This window comes from Camelus bactrianus, chromosome 10 (genome assembly GCF_048773025.1).
Source record: "Camelus bactrianus isolate YW-2024 breed Bactrian camel chromosome 10, ASM4877302v1, whole genome shotgun sequence".
NCBI lineage: Eukaryota > Metazoa > Chordata > Mammalia > Artiodactyla > Camelidae > Camelus > Camelus bactrianus.
Genome location: NC_133548.1, coordinates 40176560 through 40194756, shown reverse-complemented (window position 1 = coordinate 40194756; position 18197 = coordinate 40176560). Strand labels below are relative to the sequence as shown.

Here is an 18197-nt window from a genome sequence, read left to right as displayed (position 1 = left end):
ATCCTTTTGGGTCTGTTTAGCAATGGGAGGGCGGTGAGGAACATGGGGGATACGAAGAAAACACAGTGGAATCTGTTGAGATAAATAAGGTGCAGGTGAGACTTCATGTTGAGATTCGTTGCAGATAGACTCCCAGCCTTTAAAGAAATAAGTAAAACCAGGCATGGAATTGGCACTGCTGGTTTACCTTGTTCTGGATTGAACAGAAACTAAAGCCAGAAGGACTGCAGATTCAAGTGTGAATCCAAGCGGTTTGGGTCTTTCCACTGGAGGTTCTGTCTGGGGTGCCTAAACCTGGTGACATTTTCCCTTCCTCACGGTCAACACAGAGAGGGTGTAATCACTCCCTCCTCCCATCTCTCACTGCCAACTCATCTCATTTTTCTGTCCTGGCAGAAATTGGCTGGCGGGCAGAATTTCTTCCTGCAGACCACTTCCTGTCGGAGTTTGAGTTTGATGTTATCATTGGTGCCGATGGCCGCAGGAACATGCTGGAAGGTGAAGACTCTTCTTCTTGGGGCTGAGGATGGGGGTCAGGGGTAGGAGGGGGTGTATCGGGAAGGAGGTGGAGAAAAGGCCAAATGGCAGATGCCAAAGCTGAAGGGGGTGGGTCTTGATACAAAGGCAGACCACCCTGCTGTGCCTGAGGCTGAGTGTTTAGAGAACAGCTATTGAATTCTCCCTGAACCTTGGTTTTCCCAACTGTCAGTGTGGATAATAGAACTTCTTGGAGCATCGCTGTAAGGGCTGGGAGGGGACTCATATGTAAAATGCCATGGAAATGAAAAAAAAAAAAAATCAAGGTACATTTATTGAGCACCTGCCAGTGTACAAGCCATGGTGCTAAGCACTTTCATACTTCGTCCAACTAAGGGAACCATTTTTATACTATTGATGGTTTACCATGAAGTATAATAGTCCAGAAGGAGGACTCCATCTCTTCTCATAACTTTCAAGCACACTGACTAGGCAGTAAAGTCGGTTTTTCCCAACCTGTCAAGGTACAAAACCATGCTTCTCTGAATTCTAAATTTAGAAGCGTTAACATGTTTTTCAGGGAAGAATCTCATCAGATTGAGAGAGGAACCCTGTTGCCAGGAAATGCTTTATCACTTCCACCCCAGCCCCACGGTTAATTGGTGCAAAGGTTATACTGATTTGGACTAACTGTACTAATTTGAGACCATGGGTTGTGGGCAGAGTGGTCCCACGTGGCATCTCTTGGGCTGGGGATAGGTCTGCTTTTCAAGCTTGCCCTGCTCAAGGGCTGCAGGCCACAGATGCCTGCCTGGGAGGGCACCTTCTCTGAGGACAGAGCACCCTCCCTGAACTAGGACTGATCTTAGAGAACTCAGGATGTGTGGTCCCCCAAGCTCGGGCCCTTCCCACTGGCTGTGCACCCGGTGTTCCTTTCCCCTCTTGCCTTACACACCCACTCCCCGCCCCCAGCAATCAATAACCAATATTGAACAGAGAAGTTTTAAGCTGCCAACCTGAATGTTATTGTTAGAGTTTATAAGGCCATTCTGATGGTTTGAGAAAACAGTAAGTCTGGATATAAAAATCCAGGACCATGTTTAACCTGAGGGTGGTTTGGCATTTTGTGAACATGAAAAGCGGGTCAGGAAGGAGGAGAATGATTTGAGCAATTTAGGACCACGGAAGCATATTGCCAAAATATCCCTGATGAGCCCAATAACCCAGAGACAAGATCTTGGGGCTTAGAAGAAAAGAGGCAGCTTTATTGCTTTGCCAGGCAAAGAGGACTCACAGCAGGCTAGTACCTTCAAGCTGTGAACCCACCTTGGGGATGGGGCAGGGTGATTATATAGCCATAGCTCAAACAACAAAGCATTGATAACAATCAACAGATTTATTTTCTTCTCATAAGACTCAGAGGGGCATCATGATGTCTCCAGATGACCAAGGCTATAGAGGCTAGTGGCTGTCACTCTTTTCATCTCTTTATCTTATAAGCACCCAAGGTGTGGTCTTCTTGGTACTGCAGGCTATTTTTTGTAAGGTCACAGTCCTGTGACCTTCTCCTTGGAGAAGGACTCGGAGACCAAGCATGATTATTACTTTCGATTACTGGAATAAAGTAGAAACGGTAAGATCAATAGCTTTAGTTGTAACAGTGGGCCTGGAGCTGTGGGTAGTAACGGTTGGTCAGGTTTGTTGATTGTTCTAAGGGAAAGCATAAAGAATAAAGAATTAAAGAATAAGCAATCTGTTAGCCTAAGTGTGGCCATTTTATTAATTCTCCTTCAAGCAGACTAGAGCCAGGTTCTCAATCGGCATGACTGGCATCTGGGGCCAGATAATTCTGTGCCTCAGGGGCTGTCCTGTGCACTGCAGGGTGCTTCGCGGCCTCCCTGGCTTCCACCCACTAGACATGAGCAGCACCCCTAGCTGTGGCAACCAGAAACATCTCCGCACTTGGCCAAATGCCCCTGGCGGGGCAACTCACCCCCATTAAGAAATACTAGAGACTGATGGCCATTTTTGACCATTTCCACAAAGGTCTAATGTAGAACTAAAATGAGGGAGTATTGAATGGAAACCCAAGATTTTTAGTTAAACAGATATTTGACAACTTTGCCAAATCACTACAAGGCTTGAGCATGTGGTAAGAGAATGTGAGGGGAATTCCCACAGGTGCTGACGACCATGGTTAAGTCTGCTAGCAAGACAAATGCCTTGAGTTAAGCAAAATAAACAGCAGTATCTGGGGCTGGGGGAAATTCAGGGCTGTAGGAAGACCTGATAAAAAGAAATGGGATTAGGAGGAGGTGGTCTGTTGAAATAGGACCACCTGCTTGTGATTCTCTGTAATCACCTGTGATATTCATTTATTAAAAAGGGATACTGCGATATTGATTTATTATAAAAATTTATTATATTTGGTCTTTGTTCCCCTTTTTGGCACAGGGTTCCCCAAACCCTTGGAATTTCCTGAGCGATGAGAGCAATATGAGCATCTTTTGTTATGACATTTGGCCTCTTGTCTGTGCTTCTTGAAATTCAGATTCAGAGCCATAAAGGTGAAATGAGTGTCTTGTTATTCATAACAAGCTTCTTTGCTGCTTCTGAGTTCATGTTAATGAAGTGGCTTTGGGAAAGCACCTACGGGTGGGAGGAGACTGGTTGCCAGGGGAAGCAAGCCTGTGATTAAAGGGCTGGAAATTCCAGCGCCACCCTCTGACCTCCTGGGAGGGGAGAGGGGCTGGAGATTGAGTTCGGTCACCAATGGTGAGTGATTTAATGAATCATACCTCTGTAATGACGCCTCCGTAAAAACGCAAAGGAGAGGGATTGGAGAGCTTCCGGGTTGGTGAAAATGTGGAGATTTGGGAAGGTAGCACAGTTGGAGAGGGCACGAAAGCTCCAGGCCCCTCCCCCACACCTTGCCCTAAGCATCTCTTCCCTCTGACTACTCCCACGTTATTTAGTAAGATGTTTCTGAGTTCTGCGAGCCACTCTAGAAAATGAATCGAACCCAAGGAGTGGGTCCTTGAACCTCCAGTCTCTCTAGCCGGTCCATCAGCAGCACAGGTGACAACATGGGCTTACGATTGGCATCTGAGTGGAGGGCAGTCTGGTGGGACTGAGCCCTTAACAACTGTGGGATCCAATGTTCCCTCCGGGTAGATGAGTGAAAACTGAGTTGAATTCTGGGGTCCTGGAATTGCTGTTGGTGTGGGTGGGGAAAAAAAAACCCCAACATTGTATTTGGGTGCATAATTCTTACTGCCATTTAAAAGTGATTTCAATGTAAACCACTGAAAACTATAAGAACCCTGAGGAATCATTGAACTAAATTAACTGCAAGTTAGAATTCCAGCTATTCATTATACATTTACCGTGTCCTTAGTACCAATCACTGTGGACTGGAAGCAGAAAGAAAATTTGTTAAAATCCCTGTTCCTCGGGATTTCGATCTCATAATCCTACTTTTCAGAGGAAAAAAATCATGAAAAATTGTGTAAGTTTCAAGGGCATGTGTGTCTTCCATGAGGCTACCTAGTGGCAATGCCTCACACATCTTTTAAAAGATGAGTCCTGTGATTGCCTGTTGGAGAAGCACATTTAGCCTTTTGTTTGTGGAAGCCTAACCAGGACAATTGGTCCTACAGATTTTAGAAAAGGAAAAAGTCCCACTGACTTAGAAGTGCCTCTGACTCCTCAAGTACAAGCCTCAGTGTTTCTGCCAGCCTCTGTTCGCTAGAGATCCAACATGCTGCTTTCAGTGGCCTGTGGGCCATCTGAGAATAGCTTCCTCAGTAATCTTTTTCAGTTTTCACACCAAATCCAGAAGAAAGACCCACTTTTCCCCCCTCTCCCTCATGCAGGGTTCAGAAGAAAAGAATTCCGTGGGAAGCTGGCTATTGCGATCACCGCCAACTTCATAAACAGAAACAGTACAGCTGAGGCCAAGGTGGAAGAGATTAGTGGTGTGGCTTTCATCTTCAATCAGAAGTTTTTTCAGGACCTTAAAGAAGAAACAGGTGGGACCTTCACCTTTCTCCAAACCAGGCTATTGTCCATGCTTCTCTAAAGTGTACCGGGGGAGGGGGGCAGGGCTGGCTTCCCCAGCTCTTGGGGTTGGGAGACGCACTGTGATAAAGTGGAAGCAGAGATTTCTCTTTAGGTTAATGATGGGCAGGATTTCTTCAAGGACAAGAGGGATTCTGGAGGAAAAGTTCTAGATGCTGTACATGAAACTAGATAAGCGTTTATCATCAGGAGACATCTGCTGAGGGCCCATTGTATGCTAGTACTCAATATTGTGGGATACAAAGTCGAGGCTGACACAGTGCCCTTCCAATAGTGGCTCCTTGTCCAGGGAGGGACACCCACATAAACCATCCTAATGCAGGCCGGTTGGTCTATGCCCAAGGTCAGTGTGAGGTTCAGGGAGTGCTCTGGGAGGGAGCCAGTGATTTCTAGGTGGTCCCTGAAGAAGCATTGGTGTTTTATCAGTGTGCCAGCTGCCCTCCCCTAAGGGATGTACAGGAATGCCAGGGGAACATGACACTCACCCAGGGGCATCAGCTGTCCCCCACCCGTGGGCCTTGAAGAGAGAAGGGGTTCATTCCTTTACTTGACAAACATTTATTGAACACCTACTATGTGCCAAATGTTGTTTGAGGGCGTAAGATACAGCAGTGGGCAAAACAAACCCCTTCTCTGAGCTTATTTTCTGTTGGTGGGAGGGAGACCCATCAATAATCAAATAACCAACATGTCAGGTGGTCTATAAGGATAGTGGAGAAAAAATTAAAGCAGGGTGAGGGGGGAGAAGGATGAAGCTCCTGCTCCGAGTTAAGTACATTTCAGATTTTTTTTCCTCTTTCTTTTTAACCTGGTGTTAAAATATATGTTTCTCCTTGAAAAGACAGTGTAACAGTGTTAAATACAATTTTTATACTAGAGGTAAGTTAGTAGCACCCAGCACCACCTAACCACAGGAATAGTCCTCATCTTCACGTAGTCCTTTTTGGTAATTTTCCACTTGCATCCTTACTTTTTACATGGCTAGAGCTTTCATCATAGGGGCAGTACTCTGTTATTCTGCCTTTCTCATTGAGCATCACACGATAAATATTGTCCATACTGCCTAGTCCTCCTGGGGGTCAGGTTTGGCAGAATAGCTCATGAGGTGGATGTATTGTTGCTGCTGAAGCATTGGAGCCAGGGGTTGGCAAACCATGACCTGCTATGTGCTTTTTGTGTTGCCTTCAAGGTAAGATGTTAACAATGGTTTGAGGTTTTTTTGTTTGTTTTGTTGTTGTTGTTGTTGTTGTTGTTGTTGTTGTTGTTTTATGGAGGTACTGGGGATAGAACCCAGGACCTTGTGCATACTAAGCATGTGCTCGACTACTGAGCTATACCCTCCCCCAAGCTAAGAATAGTTTTAATATTTTGGAACGGCTGCAGAAAAATCAGAAGAAGAAATTTTTGTGACAAATTGAAAATTCTATGAAATTCACATTCCAATGTCTATAAGTAAAGGTTGCTTGGGAGACAGCCATACTGGTCTGTTTACCTCGCTGCCTGTGGCTGCCCCACCATGAATGCTTGTGACACAGAGCGGATGGCTCACAAATCCCAAAATATTCATTCTGTGACCGTTTACAGAAAAAGTTTGTGGCCCTCTGATTTAAACTTTTCAGTTATTTACTGTTACTGATAAAACTGCTTCTGTTGGATTATTTCTGTAAGATAGTTTTTGAAGATTAGTTGCTGAGCCAGACTCTGCCTCTGACGCCACAGCGATGTGTCCACTGCATGACCCTCTGAGTGTCACCACAGTGGCATTATTATTTGTATATATGAAGTATTTCCTTCCTGCATATTATGTCCTTTTGAATGATTTAGGAATTCTCCAACCCTCCGAACCCCTCAAAAGCCAAAAAACTAAACACTTAAGTAAACCACCAAATGTAAATTATGACAGGACGTTTAATGTGTTTTTCCAGATGTTTCAATGAGCTTCCTTTACACTTTGCTGTGATGGTCACCTTTGGCCATTGTTTGACAACAGTGCCCCTCACAGAGTGACAGTGAGGAATTTCCTCGGATCCTCTGGGGAGGCCCTCTTCATTGATGGCTATTTCCTATTTAACAGTAATAAAGGAGTTTCCATGGTTACCCTGCTCCACACTGTGATAACTGCTGATAAGTTGCCTTGCATCTGTTCCTTTCTCTCCCCTCAAAGAAGCAAAGTCAGGGGTTCTCAAAGTTAAGCATGAATCAGAATCACCTGTAAGACCTGTTCAAGCTGACCGGGCCCCCAGAGTTTCCCATTCAGTAGGTCTGGGGTTGAGCCACAGTCATTTGCGTTTCTCATAAGTTCTCAGGGGATGCTGCTGCAGCTGGCTGGGGATCCCACTTTGAGAAACACTGATCTAAGCTATCATCTCACAGCATTGTTTTAAATGCAGAAACCTAGTCTATAAAGTGTTTTGTAATTGGTTGAGAGTGCAAAAAGATACAACCCAGTCCTCTAATTGAGTCATTCCTACCAGGGGTCCTGGGTTTTCACACACAGCAGGGGTGTGGTAGAAATATCCCTGAGCAGCCTTTGGAGAATTCACATAGCTCTTTGCATCTCTGGCCACATGGAGGGCACTGTGGCTGGGACTCAGAATCAGACGGGCTAGGGTGCAAATCCTGGTTCTGTCGTCAGTTAGCTGCCATGCCACGGACAGCACTGTGTCTTCCTGCAGCACACACTCAGCTCTGACTTGTAATGCTGGTCCACAGCCCTGAAGGGCTTTATGAGTTTTAAAAGGAAGAGTGGCTTAATCTTATTGCAGTATAGAAATGTATCACATCAACATGTTGTCCGCCTTGGGACTTACACAGTGTTATTGTTCAGTTAGCAACAACAACAAAAAGAAATAGTATCTTTGTGGAACTTCAGAGCTAACTGGGTAAATTCTGGCACTTGATTATATCTCACCAGCCTTGTATGTCTTAAAAGCTGACCCAACACAAATATTTTGCAGGTAAATAGTGAGACCTGAAATGAGGCAAAGCAGGGCTCCTGACACAGTAGGCGCTGAGGAAGTAATACTGAGACGATGAACCTTCTCTTTTCAGGGATTGATCTTGAGAACATTGTTTACTACAAGGACTGCACCCACTATTTTGTCATGACCGCCAAGAAGCAGAGCCTGCTCGACAAGGGTGTCATCATTAATGTACGTATCTCTTGGCTGTGACGTCCAGACTGTCCTTCCCTCTGTGACCTGGGCTGGCAGCATCAGTGAGTGTGCGAGCAGACGTTATCCTGTCAGAGGCTGAGCAAGGAGAGAAGAGGGAAGGGACCACCCACCACTTCCTTCTCCTTAGTGGTGCATGAGTGTTGGGTGGAGGAGCCCGCACTGACGATATAGGCAAAGCTGTTTCTGCGGAGAACTGGGGTGAGGATGCTGAGATTCTTCCCTGGCTGTTCGTGTGGGTCTTAACCACTGAGAGATCAGCTGAAGCTTCTCCTTCCGAGTGTCTCATTTATCCCTGCCTCCTTTTCTGCGAGGTCACACATCGTTTGGAGTTATATGGGGGTTCCTTATCCTAGTGGACCTCGGGCACTTTCACTTGCGGCTGTCACCCTGCAGCCGCTTGTCATGGTATGGGGGAGAACTCTACTGCAGCCAGACTCAAACTGAGTCTTGGCTCTGCCATGTATTAACTCAGGACTGTGACTAAGCTGCTTGCCTCTTCTGAACCTCAGTTGTCTTGTCTGTAGAATAGTAATAATAGTTTCTGTCTGAAAGGGTTATTCAGAGGAATAAATTTTAAAACATATACAGAGCGCTTGGCTTGCAGAGTCCCTCCATGACTCCTCTGCCTGGTTTGGACACCTGCTTTTTTTTTTCGGTCCTGCTGGCTTCCTGCCTTTGCACCTTCCTGCTTCAACAGAGAGCAGGGTGGCAAGGAAGGAGCACATGGAGTGGTGGGGCCAGGGCTGGAAGCTTCTTTGGTCGGGTTTCAACCCTTCCAGAGCCCTCCCCCTGTTTCTGCCACCACTGCTGCTGTAGCCTCAAGATAAGGATCGTGCAGTCCGAGGTTAGCCTACTCTCCGGGTGTCAGCCTGTGGCCCAGGGAGCACAGTGACCATTCATTGCTGCTTGTCAGAGAATGTGCCTGCACTCTCACCAGCTTGTGCCTGCAGCCGGCTGGATGGCATTAGTAACCTAGCCCTCCCCTGGGCCTCCTCCACATCAGCTCAGGGCTTTACTGAGAGCTGAGTTGCCGGACAGGAGGCTGGGGTGGGTGGGTGGGTGGGTGGGGTTGGATAAAACCAGCTGAGCATAGTCAGCAGATGTGTGTGCAGTGGGTGTTCAGCATCTGGTGCCCCACTGCTAACCTGGCCTGGGGGAGGTGAGGCTGTGTCCCCTTTTTCCCTCTGCTCTACAGGTGGTCCCTCCTGAAGTTACCTGCCCTGCTGGGATGCCTGTGCCAGAGAGTGAAGGACTGTTGGGGTCCAGGGTGCAGGCATAGGGGGTACCTTTGCAGAGGAGGGACTGGGGAGGCTCTTGTTAGCCCACCCTGGGGATTCACACTGAGTTTGACTTGGGGTTCCTATTTCACTGGCTGAGGACTCCAGCCTTCTGGGACATGAAGCTTCCCCCAGATCATCCCAGGGTGTTTGTCCAGGCCACTCAATGTTGCTCATGGTGACCCGACTCCTTGGCAGTTATCGGAGCCCCTCTATGCTCCCGTGGCAGGCTCTGTGTCATGGCGCAGCCTGGGGGTCTGCCCCTTGGCCAGGTCTTCACATTCTGTGTGTGACATCAGCACTGGGTGCCACCTTCACTGCACAGTGTCCACACTCATCCATCACCCGGTCCTCGGCAGGGGTGCTTGTGGCATATTTTGGAGAGGGGGTATTTTTCACTTTTCGGCACCTTTAGGGAGGGGGTGATCATGTCATCTAAGAACAGGAATGAGAAAGGTATAACTGGAGCTCTACCCTGAGTGCCATGACCTGACAAAGGGCTCTCTGGCCCATGCTGGGCTCAGTTTAGGTAACATGGTTTGGATGTGGAAATATTAGAATTTTGGGGAAATCACGGCTATTGGGAAAATTGACACGGTAGGGCACTGTTTGTAAATGAGACTGCGCCTTCTCAGACCTTTGTAAATACTCTTGCTGCTGCCTTGGGTGGGTCCAGGGTGCACCTCACCAGATGCTGTGACTTGTGTCATCATGATTTATCAGGGACAGGAATTCCCATTCATCAAGCACTTCCCACTGCCCAGGCATTGGGCTAGGAAGTCCACGTACACGGTCTCATTCAATCCTCACGTGGCTCCGTGGAGTAGATTTTGTTATTCTCATTTATAGATTCAAAGTTTACAGATGAGAATACGGAAACTCAGAGAAGTTCAATAACTTGCCCAAATTTACACAATCAGTAAACAGAGATGGAATTTGACCTGTTGATCTCAATGACCCCCAGGCCTGTGTTGGTCTTACAGTCAGGTCCCTGCCTTCCCCTACCCCTGCCCCAAGGGATATGCACTTTCATCTTTTGGGAAAAGTTTTCGTTTCTGTAGCCACACGAGGAGCAGATTTGACTCTGCGAGACATCCTGTAGTTCATTGCCAGTGTCCCTCCAGGGTGGATACCCTAGTCCTAAGCACAGTGTTCTCTACCTCCCAGCAGGGAGATAGACCAATTAACACTTTAAGGGCAAGGCAGGGCCCCTCAGAGCCCTCAGCCTGTCGAGAAAAGGGGTAACCGATGGTGCAGAGCAAGTCTGAGAGTTATGCGAAGTACCCTTTTCTTTTATGGATTTGTTTGACCACTAACCACAGGATTTCTGGACCACATTAGCTTAGCCTAGTCCATTATAAAATCACTCTTACTCACTTGCTCTTTTGCCCTTTATTGAAAGTTATCAAAAGAACCAGCCATATGAAATATGCTTCCATATTTGCTGCAGGACCATTATTGAGTACACGGTTCATTACAACACAATGTTCTCTGTCAAAATTCTTATGTCAGACAGTTCTCTTAGAATTTAGTGCCAGGAAAACATTGCCTTCCCTAGGAATTTCTATGCTTCCTTCTTTCTGATAAGGAAAGCCCTGTAATATATCACATTTCCCTTTTGCCTTGGATGCCAGGAAGCTCAAAGCCAAATTCGATACTTAATCACAACTGTTAATGTTCACAGATGGTTGATTTGGTTCCTCTTTATTCCCTTGGCCTGGATTTTCTATTTCTGTTTTGATTGGCCTCACTGCAAACCCATTCCAAGTCCTTTGCAAAGAAGTAGTATGAATCCTTGCCTTTTCAAGGGTCAGGTTGCTATACTGTGCTCTTGTTCTTTCCCCCAGGACTACATCGACACAGAGATGCTGCTGTGTGCAGAGAACGTGAACCAGGACAACCTGCTTTCCTACGCACGTGAAGCCGCAGACTTTGCCACCAATTACCAGCTGCCATCTTTAGACTTCGCCATGAACCATTATGGACAGCCCGATGTGGCTATGTTCGACTTCACCTCTATGTACGCCTCTGAGAACGCGGCCCTGGTGCGCGAGCGACAGTCGCACCAGCTGCTGGTGGCCCTGGTGGGCGACAGCTTGCTTGAGGTACTACCTGTGTTGGGAGCCCCTCATTCCTGTTGGAAGACAGATCCCCTATTAATGTTTTGATAGCATCTGCTGTCCTGCAGCCCCAGGGAAGGAAGGCTCTCAGCTAACTGGCAGGACTCTACTGAGCCCGTCCTGCCCTTTGACTCATTTCAGAGGAGCCATTGGCTGCCTGTGTTCAGGCAGAAGAGCTTTCTCTTGCCCCTCTGGGTTCTTCTAGGCTGATTTCTCAGTTGAAGTGCAAAATTGAGCGGCCCTGGTCTGGACTTCATGGGCCATCCTTCCCCTGTCAGTTCTCAGCTGGGCCGACACTTCTCCCTCATGTGGGTGGATCTCAGCAGCCTTTCAGCACTGAGACTGTACAGGAGCAAGAAAGGAGTGTGGGCCCCAAAGTCCAGTTTGTGTCCATGGCCTGCCTGCTCAAAATTCTTCCCAGAAAATCTGCAGATGCTAGGATTCTTAGATTAAACGAGTGCTTTCAGAAGGGATACATTTTTATCTTAATGTAAGTGCTGACCAAAAAATGTTTATGTGCTTACCCCAAGTTAGCATCAAATTTCAAACCATGCTCCAGCTGCCCTGGAACAGTTTGGTTAGAACTTAGCTTAGTGAATCAATCCTTGCTTACCCCTGTGTGTAGACTATAACCCAAACTCCTTGCTTAAGCCCTCGGCATCCCCTCTGCTCCTGTCCCATTCCTCCTTCCCAGCTTTCTCTCTTCTCCCATGCTGTCTGCTGCACCCAAACCAGACAGGCTGTTCTTCTGTCGGGCTCTGTCATTGTCCTGCCACCAAGCCTTTGCCTACACTGTTCCTGATTGGATTGAGATCAGAATCCTGCCCATTCTTTAAAATCAGCACGAATGCAACTCTTTTATGAAGCGTTCCCTGATTTCTATCTCCCTTCCCCAGGGTGAGAATTCACCTCTGCCTTTTTGAGCCCCCAAAGCAGTTTTGTTGATCCTGTGTTACCGCACCCTTGCAGAGGACTTTGTGTTCCAGCTACTTGTATTTGTGGTGAATCCTAGTTGACTGCCCTGTCACCTTTCTGTCCCCCCAGTGCCTCACATGGGCCTGGCAATCACTAAATACTGGATAGAATGGGATGGCAGGCTGGGAATCACTGGAATCAGCTGGAACTTTGCACATTTCCTTTTGCAGCCTTTCTGGCCCATGGGCACAGGCTGTGCCCGTGGCTTCTTGGCAGCCTTTGATACAGCATGGATGGTGAAAAGCTGGGACCAGGGCACTCCTCCCCTGGAGCTGCTGGCTGAAAGGTGGGTATTGGGAGCAGGACCCCTGGCTAGGCACCGGGCTGGGTCAAAACTCAGGCAGGAGAGGAGCGAGGCTGGAGGAACCTGGAGCCTCTGTCCCCTTCACCTCTCATCTGCCTTGCCATCTGTGGCCTAATTTGATCATTAGGGTCCCCAGGGAAACTTTCTCCACCATGATCTACGTCCTTCAGTGACTTTCCCTGGGTCCCAGGACCTTAAACCCTGGATGCTAAAGAGAAATCTTTATCCAGGGCAGCCCTGAAGCTGGGGTTCTTGGCACTGCTGAGACACCAAAATGCCAGAGGAGGTTTAGGGGAACCATCCATTGCAGCGCTGAGTCCCACCCTGTTGGGAACTGGGTGCTCTGACCTCCCAGGCCTCTTCTGCTGCTGAGATCCTGGGCTTCTTCCCAGACCCCTGCTGCTGGCCACGTGGCTGTGACAGCTGGTGGATCAGGAGAAATCAGGGCTGGTGGGTGGGGACAGGCCGCTGCTGGTCTTGGGTGTGGAGACCTGCGGGCATGGGGGACCAGCCACAGGAGGGAGCGTGGCTGAGTGGTGGTTCTTGGAAAACCACAGGTCACTGGGCTGTCAGCTCTGAGTCCCTGCCCTCTGCCCAGGGGAGGAGGCCAGCATCACTGCCTCCCAGGCCCCCTCCTGCTCCCTCTCGGCCCTATTAACCCTCCCTCACTTTGCAGATATCAGAACCAGGAGGGCCAGGGTTGGGTCAGGTTCCTGCTGGGAAGGGCTATGCAAACACAGCTAAGAAGCGCTGGAAAGCAGGGGGAGGGAGGTGGAGGGGAAGGGTGGGGACGAAGGCCCCAGGCTGCAAGAGCAATCCTTGACCCTGGGCTCTGCCTCTCTCCAGGGAGAGTCTTTACCGGCTGTTACCTCAGACGACCCCAGAGAACATCAACAAGAACTTTGAGCAGTACACGTTGGATCCGGGGACGCGGTACCCAAACCTCAACTCCAACTGTGTCAGGCCCCATCAGGTAAAGCCTTTCCTGGAGTCCTGTCTGGGTCACTGTGTGCTGGGTGGTGGGAAAGGGGGAGGTCACCTAAAATCTTGGCACATCTGTAGGACCGAGGCCACTAATGCCTCTTGGCCTGAAGGTCAAACCAGTTCCTCTCTCTAGGAAGGCCACCGAGTACAGTAGAGCCAGCATCTCTCTAGCCCACAGGAGAAAACTAGAACACGTGCAAGTGTCTGTCCACATACATACATGTATTTACATATGGTTATTTGCCACCAAGCACGTGGGTTGCTGAGTGTCTCTCTCTCAAATAATCTACTTGATCAAATATCTAGTCCCTTCTGTCCAAAGTCCTAGAGTCTGTTTTTTCTCACATTGTCTTAGAGCCATACAACCTCCAAACTCTTCGGTCAATAACACAAAGAATAGTGTGAATTTTAAAAATCAGCCAATTAAGTATACTTACACTTGAGTTACCCCACATTTGGGTGGTTAACTGAGATCTGTAGCTCTGTCTTAAGTGGCCTGGCTTCCCTTGCTGAAGGTCATGCCCTCTAGCGAGAGAGGAAAAGAGTGGCCAAGTTGATGAGAGGGTCGAATGGGTTCAGAGACCCTGCAACTAGGATTTGGGGACAGACTGACGGGCAGCTGTGTGGTCTCTCTTGCTCCTAGGTGAAGCACTTGTACATCACTAAGGAGCTGCTCCAGGGTCCTCTTGAGAGGCTGGGCTCGGTCAGGAGATCCGTCGGCCTCTCCAGGCGGGGTAAGTGGACCTTCTGGGGCCCCAGCTTTGCAGGGAGGAGGCCTGCTGGGTGGCTGGCAGGGCACAGGCCCTGCAGCCAACCTGGCTCTACTCCGGTGACCTGTGTGACGTTAGCCAGGTGCTTCTCTCTGTAATTCAGTTTCCTCATCTGTAAAACTGGGACAAGGACAATATCAACCGTAAGATCATTGTGTGGATTAAAGGCGAGTGCTTGGCACATAAAGTGAACTGGAATGACTTCCCCGGAACTTGCTTTTCTTTTCCTGTTGTTTCTAGTATGGGGGTCTTGCCTCCCCAGCTAGGTAACAAGCTCCATGTGCTTCCCTCTTTTCCTGATCTTCCAGGGCCTGGTGCAGGGCCAGGCACGGGGCTGGTGCTCAGTGGTGGAGGGAAGAGATAATTAATGACTAACTTCCCAGCATCCATCCAGCTGCACTCAAGTCACCATACCGCTTAAAGATGTCTCTGGCTTCCGGTGCCTGCCTAGACCTTGCGTCTTGCCCGACGCTGGACAAACAGCCTCACCAGCCACTCTGCCCTTCCCTTCACACCCATGTGCCCCACTGCTGCCAGCCCTGTAATAAACCACGTCACATAAAACGGCAGGTTTTTCTAGATTTTTTTTCCACGGCACAGTCCTTTCTGGCTGATGAGTTCCTAGACACTCTTCTAGAAGCAGCTCGATGTACCTCCTCCATGACTCCTGGGCAAGTTCCCCTGCCCTGGCAAACCCACTCATGTGCCCCCCCAGCACCCAGTTTCTCCATCGTCACCCACTTCCACATCTGTCTTCCCCATAGGATAAGCATGCTGTTGGCAGAGACCACATCATCCTCACCTCTATGTTCCTAGCCTCTACTGGGACCTGGCCTGAGGGGGTCGTAGGGCCTCTTTACTGCAGGAGAGCGTGCTTCCTGTCCCAGCACCCTGCCCTCCTGCCATGTTCTCGTCAGGGCGGGGGCTACACCTGTGCCCACGGCCCCTCTCCTCAGTGCTGTTCCTTTTGGTCCCCACTCATGGTGGCCATCAGGGGTTCCCCAGCGGGAGCTGCTGAGATTTCCCTGGATTGCTTCACCATTGTCTCCTGCTGCAGAGTCAGACATCCGGCCCAGCAAGCTCTTAACCTGGTGCCAGCAGCAGACCGAGGGCTACCAGCATGTCAACGTCACTGACCTGACCACATCCTGGAGGAGTGGCCTGGCCTTGTGTGCCATCATCCACCGCTTTCGGCCCGAACTGATGTGAGTCTGAGGCCCAGACAGACCTGCTGAGCCCCTCACGGCCCAAGGGGACCCTGGAGACAAAGGAGACCAGGGCGGTTCTAGATGTAGGGCCTGCAGGACTTGGTTCAGTATTTCTCTTTGCATATTTCCAATTTGAGTTTTTTCTTCAGCTGTTTTCCCTTTGCGCTGATTACTCTGCCAGCAACTTGTTTGATCTGTGTTCCTTATGTGAGGCGCAGAAGTGGCTCAGGCCCAGCGACTGATTGCACTCATTCCCCGCAGACTGCCTTCATACCACACTTGGAAAATTTGAGCGTTCACCCCCTGGAGCTCTACCCTTCAGAGAGGACTTAAGGTCAAGACCTAATTCTGGGGACCAGTTTGAGGATTTTACAGCTAAAAGAGTTAGATTTGAGCCCCAGATCCATTAGCTGTGTACCACTGGGCAAGCCACTTATCCTCTCTGTGTTTGCTTCTTCATCTATAAATTGAGAATAACAGCAGGGTCACTAGGAAGTTTGGATTATGTTTGTGGAAACAGATTGTGATGTTGAAAGCACACGACATCTATGTTATGTTTAAATGAACTTCAGTGTAACCTCATACCCATGAGCAAATTCGTCCAAAAGGCTGAATAGAAACCTAGTAAAGGTTATCAGTTGGTACCTTCAGGGAGTGAGATTGCCTTGAGATGGGGAGGGGGCTCTCGCTCGTTGCTTTGTATGTTACCTATAACTTGATTCTTTTACTTACAAGAAGTCCATGTTACTTTTGCAATTAAAAGGGAAAGAACATAGGGGAACTATTTAAAAATAAAGTAGTTCATAAGTTTTCCAATCATTTTCTGATTTGGTCCCACCCTGCATGAGGACAGGGTCAGCATCTTCTGGACGAGCCCCCGAGGGCTGGTGGTGGTCAGGGAAGGACTGGAGCAGGGGCTGGGGTCACCGCTCCTTGCCCCTCCCCGCACCACAACCCCTGGCAGTATGAGCTGCAGTCCTCCTTTATGGCTAAACTTGCTCAGCTCTTCACACCTCTGTGTCCTCTCCCTGAACTTCACCTTGCTTTGATTCCCCAGCAACTTTGACTCTTTGAATGAAGATGATGCTGTGGAGAACAACCAGCTGGCCTTTGACGTGGCCGAGCGTGAGTTTGGCATCCCCCCAGTGACCACGGGCAAAGAGATGGCGTTGGCCCAGGAGCCCGACAAGCTCAGCATGGTCATGTACCTCTCCAAGTTCTATGAGCTCTTCCGGGGCGCCCCGCTGAGACCTGTGGGTAAGGACCTGCTTTGGGACGAGGCTTTGCCAGTTCTTGAACCATCTCTCCTCCATGCCTGTGACTGCTTGCTCTTCACACTGTTGTCCTCTGTTCCGGGGCTGACCCATGCCCTCCCTTTGACCTTGAAGCTAAAGAGAGGTGGACCCCACCCACTCAGACCTGTGTGTGTAAGTGGGTCTATGTGGCAGGTGCCACCTGGGGCTGGTCTACGTCTGCACTTGTCACTGGAAGGTCACTGACAGAGTGGCGTCAGCCCCCTACACAGTTCACTTACAGCCTTAGTTGGGGGTGAAGGGATTGTTTTGCAGGAACCCTGTCTCAGTGACACCCCTTGAGCCCTGGGGGAGCAGTGGCAGGATCCAAATCTCATCTTTTATTTCCTAACAGATTCTTGGCGCAAAATCTATGGAGAAAATGCTGACCTCAGCTTGTCCAAGTCATCCATTTCTCATAACTATCTCAACCTCACATTTCCAAGGAAGAGGACTCCACGAGTAAGTTTCGGCCTGTGTTTTGCTTAAGTTCTCCTTGCTCGTGGGCGGAGTGAGGGGAAGGGAATTGCTGTGTTCTGGGTTTGTTTGTTCATGCTGATAAATTACACAGATCAGGCGCTCATGGAAGACATGAGTAGAACTCAGTCAAGCTTCCCCCATACCACGTAGCCAGCTTCAAAGTCTTAAACGTGGTTATGGGGAGGGCATGGTGGAGAGCCAGGGGGACATGCTAGTGAGTATGTCTGAAAGTAAATCAGATTAGCTTTGCCTCCTAAGCACTTTGTTAGGCAGTTTAGATCAGGAACACGATGGCCATTTAGTGGCAGGGGTGAGCAGTTAGGCTACATTCACACATTCTATTCCATTCATTTTTTAAAATTCATTCATTCAACAAATGTTTATTGGGCCCTACTTATGCCAACTTTAGGGCTGAATGCTTTCTTTGTTTTTGATGAGCAGAGCAAATACCCAGAGATGAGTAATATAGGGTCCTTGTCTCTGAGGAGTTCAGAGCCTAATGAAGATGTTCCCAAACTTTCCTGACTTACGGCACCGTTGGTGTCTTAGTAATTTTTTTCACACTGCCCCCAGGTCAAAAAAAAATACTTAAAAGTTTTGTTTGTTAAGTAGTTAAGTCCCCAAAACTTGGTAGGGGTGTTTTGCAAAGTGTTGTGACAGACATGACCATGTTTCCTTAGAAAATTTAAAATATATCACAGCTCCTCTGTGAATTCACAATGGTGCCACAGGGTACCTTGGTACACAGTTTGGAAACTCCAGGCCTAGTGAGAAATTATAGTTTTATATGAATGATGGTCTGTCTATGGAAGGTATGAGTTACCTTGCTTGATGTGCTCCCTTTACAGGTAAAAAGTGGAGGCCCAGAGATGTTAGGCTGCAGGGACCCGCCCGGAGCTTGCCTTCCCTCCCCTCATTTGGCAGAGCGCTGCAAGCCTCTGCATGTGTCTGTGTCTCTGAGTTGCCGACAGGCTCTTAACCACTGGCCAGTCAAGCCTTGTCCTGCGGGCCTCTCCACTCAGGGTGGGGCTGGGGCGGTGTGACCTCCTTTCTT

General features: G+C 48.8%; 1 protein-coding gene across 7 annotated transcripts in view; it reads left to right on the top strand.

The window, feature by feature from the left end:
- The window catches only part of MICAL2 (microtubule associated monooxygenase, calponin and LIM domain containing 2), a 213615-nt gene that overhangs the window by 86355 nt on the left and 109063 nt on the right, over window positions 1-18197 (top strand). For all 7 annotated transcript variants that reach the window (XM_074372378.1, XM_074372380.1, XM_074372377.1 and 4 more), the window contains 10 exons: window positions 397-498; window positions 4353-4508; window positions 7609-7709; window positions 10858-11115; window positions 12276-12391; window positions 13256-13382; window positions 14037-14127; window positions 15221-15368; window positions 16429-16628; window positions 17019-17125. In XM_074372378.1, coding sequence (XP_074228479.1) covers window positions 397-498; window positions 4353-4508; window positions 7609-7709; window positions 10858-11115; window positions 12276-12391; window positions 13256-13382; window positions 14037-14127; window positions 15221-15368; window positions 16429-16628; window positions 17019-17125 — 1406 coding nt within the window. The remainder of the gene's footprint in view (window positions 1-396; window positions 499-4352; window positions 4509-7608; window positions 7710-10857; window positions 11116-12275; window positions 12392-13255; window positions 13383-14036; window positions 14128-15220; window positions 15369-16428; window positions 16629-17018; window positions 17126-18197) is intronic.